Genomic DNA, 7,500 nt, shown 5'->3' with positions numbered 1-7,500 from the left:
GCAAGTGCGTGTGTAGATGTGGGTGCAAGGGCGCATGTACCTTTGCGAACTTTCAACAGGAACATTGGAAATGAACCTGTGCTCCCGATTGAATTTCGCAAATCATAATTGGGGAAAGACCGAAGACGATGACGTTAGTCTAAAATCCCCTTTGAACTCTGAGCAAAACCGGGGGAATCCCGCTCCATTCCATGCGAGCTAGTGCACGAAGAGGACGAGGGAGGGGGGAGAGGTGAATAGCGTTGCGCACCATATAAGCCACCGCAGACGTGGACGGACACACTTGGCCTTAGATTGCAACAAGAGGACGTACAGTGTCCCTCATCTTGTCAGCGCATCCACTCTTTTCAGTAGAAAATTACCCCTTGGAAAAATCTTCGATTGTTCACGTGATATTCTCCGACCTGCAGAATGAAAGTCCTATGTGCCTTGCTCATGTCCTACCTCGTCTTGGTGGCGGGTAAACACCTTAAAAGTGGTGCTGCGAGCGGAAGTGGCGGCGCTACAAATACTCGATTCTTCGGAGGACGTCCCCATCATGCACAGGGCCTTCCCTTTGGGGCACCTGGATTAGGAGGTATTGGTCACTTCGGAGGGAGACCTCATGACGGAAGACCTCCTTTCGGTCACCAAGGCGTGGGTCACGGGATTGGCGGTGGAATTGTTCCTCCTGTCGCCCCCAGCAGCAACTGCCGTTATTGGTGCAAGACTCCTGAAGGAGCGGCCTACTGCTGTGAGAGCAACAACCAACCAGCCGACCCCATCGCCACGCAAATCGTGAAGCCCGGTCAGTGCCCACCCGTCAGGCCCGTGTGCCCACGCATCTTCGGACCTCCCATCACCTGCTCGAATGACGGAGCGTGCAGTGGCGTGGACAAGTGCTGCTTCGACAGGTGTCTTGGTGAGCACGTGTGCAAGGCGCCTCTTGGATATGGACGATAATAATCTTTTAAATTAGCTCATCATAAGAAGCTTGGGGCCTCAGCCGAGGCTTTTGCTCTGCATCATCACTCAATCCAACCTATTTATTTCATAGTTATGGAGACGATACAACGTGCGTTTATGCATAATTCAAAGATACATATCTATTTTGAATAAAAACCAAACTCGTATCATGTATATTTGTAACCTCTTATTTGAGACACGGATTCTATGTTGCTACAAAAATCAATTTCCTGTCTTGTCATTAGAGACCCATGCTAAATTTTTAATGGCAACTTGAAGCACGGCACAGTACCTCTTGACCTCAGCTTTTGTCAACACTGACACAGTAATGAGCTCTGAAGGCTGGAAGTTTCTAACAATGAAAGAAAATCATCTAATGAGTTATCTTATTTTCTTTCTGTGACTGTTACCAAAGAGTTGGTCGAGATTGTCGCTTACCCTGTGCAGAATGGGAAATTGTCTCGACTAAATGAAATTGGATACTATTTGTATCACGTTATTTGGCAATTGTATACTTTTCATTGATTTGGTGGAGTTAATTTGGTGGACATTTTGAAAGAGTTTGTCAAAAGTAGATTACGGAAAACTGAGATGTTATCCTTAATCTGCTCGTTCACGTTTTGACTGATCTGTGTTTGTTTGTCTGTGTGTGAGTGTGGTTGTGTGTGCGTGTATGTATATGTGTGTATGTATGTATTTTTATGTGTGCATGGTCGATCGTGCGCTTGGTCGTGGCCTCTTAACAAAGGTACTTTTCAAATCTTTTAGTTCCAGTGACTATTATGCGGTCACCATTGAATAGAATAAGTGATACGGAATTTTCATTTTACTTTTGGACAAGGTCATTGTATCATTTTAAAGTTTTGAAGAATTTTATGTATTACTTGGATAATGTTCCTTAAATATTTGTCATTATTTCCATAAATTCTATGTTATTCAACATGTACCCTGAGGTGCGAAACCCTCTTGTAGAGTATTTTAACACAAGAAGAAATCGTGTATTAACTCCTTATACCTTCTTCGTCAATTCCTTATTCATATCTTCGGATTTTCTGACCCTGTCCGATAATTCTCTCTTTAAAGTTCAGATTCAAACATTATCTTTAGAAGTACTTAAACAAGGATGTACCTGGCTGCATTAGATTCAGTAAAATTCCTTCCCTTCGAGTCCTTGAGACTTTGTGATGGTCAATTACACGTGAGTTATCTTCTGAATTGATAATACCATAGTCCCCCAACCCCTTGTTACTGTCCTGTACTATTTTTCTGAATATTCACTTTCTTTTCTCATCTACACTGTAGTGGGGGGAAAAAATGCTGACACCAAGTTTTCCCACTAGAGTCGTACGAGGTGACAAAAAATTGGATGTTTAAATATTGCTTACTTTCATTTGATTTTAGTGCGGCGGATATTTATTATTTACAAACTCTTGCTAGGTTTTTCCAAATAGACCCCTATAACCATATATATTCTGAAGATAGATAAAGTAGATACATTTCTTCACCTTTTAGCTGTAGACATTTATTGCCAATCCACACACACACACACGCACGCAAAAAATGTGCACATGACATTTGTGTTTGTATATGCATGTATTTTCAAACTAGGGTTTCTCAACCTTCGGGTAGGGGGCGCACATCTAGGACGGGGAGTGTTTAATGCTATATTTCATTTAAAATATTTTGGTTAGGGTTAAGGTTAGGTGTGGTATGGTTAGGTTAGGGATTGTTCACGAACTCGCAGCAACGCGCGGGGAATTGTCTAGTATAAGTATATATATATATATATATATATGTATATATATATATATATGCTCACTTCCAGCCTGCTGTCACTCTCTCCCCTTGTACATCTCATCACCTTACATTTGCCCACATTTATCTTCAGCTTTTTTTTTCATACACCTTTTCAAACTATGTCACTAACTTCCTCAATCCCTCTTCTGATCCTGCTACAAGCGCAGTGTTTTCACAAAACAACAACTAGGTTATTTCCCACTTTTCTCCATTTTCTTTAACTATCTCCAACTCCTGACCCACCACCCTTGCATTCAGCTCTCGCACCACCCCTGACGAAGTCCAACCATTACCTCAAATCACTCACTCTCTCAATTTCTAATCCTAACACAAGCTCTACTACTCTCGTAAAAACTCTTGACTGCTCTTAAAAGCTTTCCTCTTATCCCATACATCTGCAGTACCTCCCACATTACCTTCCTGTCTACCCTGTCGTAAGCCTTTTCCAAATCCATAAAAGCCCCAAAAATATCCTTAACTTTTCATATATATATATATATATATATATATATATATATATATATATATATATATATATATATATATATATATATATATATATATATACACGAGTATGAAACACGTGCGTGTGTGGATATATTTGCCTATGTAGCAACTAAGTGAACCCCTCGTCAAACTCTGAAGACTTTACATATTTTGAACCCTGTTTCCAGGAAATATCTGTTATGACGTAGAACAGAAAATCCCCTGGAGTAGGAGGTGAGGCAAAGCGGAGGGAATACCAGTTCTTTAAAACTGAGAGTAGGAAACGGGGAGGTGAGGAAGGGGGTGGAGGGAGGGAATAGTGGGACCGGTATCTGATATATAAGCATAGGCGGGACGAGAGCAGACACACACGACCTTCTAGCTTCATCTGCGCAACACAGCGAGGAAGGAGCCGATAATCGTATACGCCTTATTTTCCCGCAGAAGTTTTCCTTGTGAAAGGTTTCTACTCTGCTAATCACTGACCTTCATAATGAAAGTCCTGTGCGTCCTGCTCATGTCCCTCGCCTTGGTGGCGGGTAAGAAACTCAAAGACGACAAGGGTAATGCTGCGAGTGGAAGTGGTGGAGCTGCAGGTACTCGATTCTTTGGAGGACATCCTCCTCATGCACAAGGTCCTCCCTTCGGAGCCCCTGGTCTTGGAGGGGCTGGTCACTTCGGAGGGAGACCCCATGTCGGAAGACCTCCTTTCGGTCACCAAGGCCATCCCGTAGTCGGCGGCGTCGGTCACGGGATCGGCGGTGGAGTTGTTCCTCCCGTCGCCCCCAGCAGCAACTGCCGTTACTGGTGCAAGACTCCTGAAGGAGCGGCCTACTGCTGTGAGAGCAACAACCAACCAGCCGACCCCATCGCAACACAGATCGTCAAGCCCGGTCAGTGCCCACCAGTGAGGCCCGTGTGCCCACGTATCTTCGGACCTCCCATCACCTGCTCGAATGACGGAGCGTGCAGTGGCGTGGACAAGTGCTGCTTCGACAGGTGTCTTGGTGAGCACGTGTGCAAGGCGCCTCTAGGATATGGACGATGAAAGGCTAAGGTCTCCTTCCCAATCTTCTTCTCAAGAATTTTGTACAAAAAAATCTATTTATTGCAAATAAATTGTTAATTACATTCACTATCTTTGTTGTAACCTTCAAATCTAACCTACGAAATTCCTGGAACCGTGAAAGTTCATTTCATGACTGATGTTTCTTGTAAAGTTAGTATGAAAGAGTGTGCCCAAGGAAGTGGTCAGCTATTGCAACTAAAGGCCTCTACCTTTGTCAGGGGCTCGTGACGGGCACCGATAGTCACCTAAGGTCATGTTGGGGTGATTTTGATTTCCAGTGCATCAGAGAAGCAAGATATCGTTACAAGAGTTTTTCCTCTGGAAACGATATCGCTTTTGAAAATAAAGTGATAGATAAACGAATAAGTAAAAGACGTCGACGGAGGGCATTCTCTGCAATCACCTTTGCAACTGAGAAGGATTTGGCTTGATTCTGTAGTGTTCTGTAGCCAACACGTGAAATTACCCCTTCAGGACTCGTGATCGCCGAGTACGGGATAAACAATAGTCACCCCTTAGAACATGCGTCCGACTAAACATACATTCGACTAATTTCAATTAATATAATAACAATGTTCATTATACCAACGTAATTTATTTTGTAAATAAAACAAAACATATCTCTCTACATCCTGTAAGAAGCATATTTATGTATTGTAAATATATTTTGAATAATTGTATACTGAAGACAAAGAATCCAGAATTTCGCCACAAATATTGTAAATACCATCATCGTCATTTCCGATAAACAAATTAGTCATGGAATTAACTTTAAATATCCTAGCTTTATCCAACAAGGACAATTGTAGTAACCATTACAATTCTCAATGGCACATAATGTCTATCATTTAGTTTGGTCAGTTGAGGGAAAAAGTGATAAAGACAACATATCTTAATTGTTATAGTTAAGGTTGACTCGATAATGATGCCAACTATGATAGACTAATTGTCGGTAGTAAGTTATGATTGGACATTTGAATCTAATTTTGGATATGTTTACAGTTAAATGAATAAAAATATCCATTTATCAGGCATCATTCTCTACTAATCGGAGTGCTCAAACTGTTATCTTTTACACACCAGCGGCCATTGTCCCCTACAAAAATTTTGTTGTGAATAAATTCAGACTGGTTCTTCCTTTATTTCTCTGCTAATGACTGTGTCCAATAATTCCCGTTATTTTAAAACTGGGACCTCAACTACCCAAAACTAAGAAAAACCAAACCAAACCTAACGTAATCTAACTTTATCTAATTTAACGTACTTTAACGTACTCTAACATAACCTAAACCTAACGTCTCTTAACCTAATTTAAACCTAAGCTAAATCCAGTTGAAAAATATCCACTTCAACCTCTCCCATACGAACAATCCCACCCATCTCTGCCAAACCCTAAGTAGTCACGTGGTTGGAAGAGAATGGAAAGAATTTCTTTATTGATTTCAAAGCCTCTCCTCCCCGTTCTCTTGGCCTGACTGATGGGAAACTTTGGAAAGTTTCGTGGATATATTTCTAAAGTTGTGAGCCGGTGAAGAAGACAATAAGCTCACTTGTGGTCGCGAGAGGATCGGGGAGAAGGAGGAAGAGAAGAAGAAGGAGGAGGAGGAGGAGGAGGAGGAGGAGCAGGAGCAGGAGGAGGAGGAGGAAGAGGAGGAGGTATTGGATTAGAATGAGGCTGGGACTGAGTTGAACGAGAGACAAAAAACCGGGTTTGCCTCAGGCTTTGTCGACACCGAGGGTGATTTCAGCGCAAAACAGATGCATGATTCAGAATTTTTACTTTTTGATAATACCTACCAATTTTATTTACAGGATATGACGACAACGACAATATTTCTATTTAAGAAAAGATGCAGTACATTTCCCTATCATCCTCGATATTATGTTTGTAACATGCCAGAATGTGTACGAGAAACCACACGACCACATTAATCGTTAAGCTCAAGTATGCAGATGGTGCTACATTCATCAACCACTCGCACCAAGGATTCTTACATTAATGGCCATTTACACGATCAAACACTTTGACAAACCCGGTTTGTCAGACAAGTGTTTGAAGTGATGTTTGACCGTGTGAATGGGGCATTTGGTCGTCAAACACGTTTGTCGAAAGTGTTTGACAACCAAATATCCTATTTGTACGGTGAAATATCACTTGTTTGACAAACCGGGTTTGTCAAACCATTTGGCCGTCTAAATGCCCCTTTAGGGTAGGTTTGGTAGTGAATACCAACAAAATAGAAGTCTACTGTTAACTCACTGGCTAGAGTGCACTAATCTTAACCCTGGAAATAAATAACAGAAAGACCCGTTAGTATAAAACAGAAATAATACATGTGAAGTCAATGGAATATACTGAGTGCTAAATTATATCACAATTAATCTTACATTTAATAAAACAAATAGTCTGACAGAGCCCTAATATAGTAGGGACGATACTTTACCAGTAAAAATAAAAATTACCCTCTACTCACTCTTTTGTTTATTTATTTATTTATTTCTATTTCCGTTTTAGCACCTTTTTAAATTAATATAAACTTTTTCTAACATTTTCTAACATAAATAATCTTTACCACAATCAAGAAAATCAAGAGTAAAAATTACTCACAACTAACGAGAAACAGCTTGATACAAGGATGGGAGACACGTGTTAGCTGAAATGCAGTAAACCAATTAATGACTGCCTGGTAAGGAGCAAGGAAGCATAAGGATTGAATCTATAACATACAACGAAAAAGTTGAGGACATATTCTTCCATACGAAGCACTCGGTAAATATCTTGTAAATCCGTCATACACCGATTAACTTATAGTGCCCTCCGAGTAGCTTACAAAGAAGGAACTCCTCAATCAGAAATTACCCAACATTAGATACATAACGAGTTAAAAATCAAATTATCTTCCTGTACGGGGCAGAAACATGGAACATAAGGAAGGAAGAGAGGAGGAGTTTTAATGTGTTGAGATGAGGTGCCTGAGAAGTATGACAGGGGTCACTAGGTTGGATAGAGTGAGAAATGAGGAGGAGAGAAAGGATTACAAAGGATTACAAAGGAGGATCATGCCCATAGGAGACCTTTTGATCCATAACTAGGTCGGATGTGAAAAAAGTTATAATACTGATAAATGAATAATTAAACAAATAAAACATCATAACAGCATAAATAATAATAAACAAAATAGATAAATGCATGGGTATAGTTT

General features: G+C 40.8%; 2 protein-coding genes across 2 annotated transcripts in view; both read left to right on the top strand.

Moving 5' to 3' along the window:
• The first annotated feature begins 294 nt into the window (after positions 1 to 294).
• Positions 295 to 7,500, top strand: part of LOC143018917 (uncharacterized) — a 36,279-nt gene continuing 29,073 nt past the window's right edge. Inside the window, exon 1 of the mRNA XM_076174501.1 lies at positions 295 to 577. Coding sequence (XP_076030616.1) covers positions 412 to 577 — 166 coding nt within the window. The 5' untranslated portion in view covers positions 295 to 411. The remainder of the gene's footprint in view (positions 578 to 7,500) is intronic.
• Positions 3,658 to 4,313, top strand: LOC143019167 (uncharacterized). Its single transcript, XM_076174860.1, has one exon. It carries the CDS (start codon positions 3,722 to 3,724, stop codon positions 4,274 to 4,276), a length of 555 nt encoding a protein of 184 aa, XP_076030975.1. The 5' UTR covers positions 3,658 to 3,721; the 3' UTR covers positions 4,277 to 4,313.

Source organism: Oratosquilla oratoria, chromosome 36 (assembly GCF_046742065.1).
Source record: "Oratosquilla oratoria isolate Oo_2021 chromosome 36, ASM4674206v1, whole genome shotgun sequence".
Taxonomy (NCBI): Eukaryota; Metazoa; Arthropoda; class Malacostraca; order Stomatopoda; family Squillidae; genus Oratosquilla; species Oratosquilla oratoria.
Note: the sequence above shows the minus strand (reverse complement) of the source record. Positions and strands in the feature narration are given on the sequence as shown.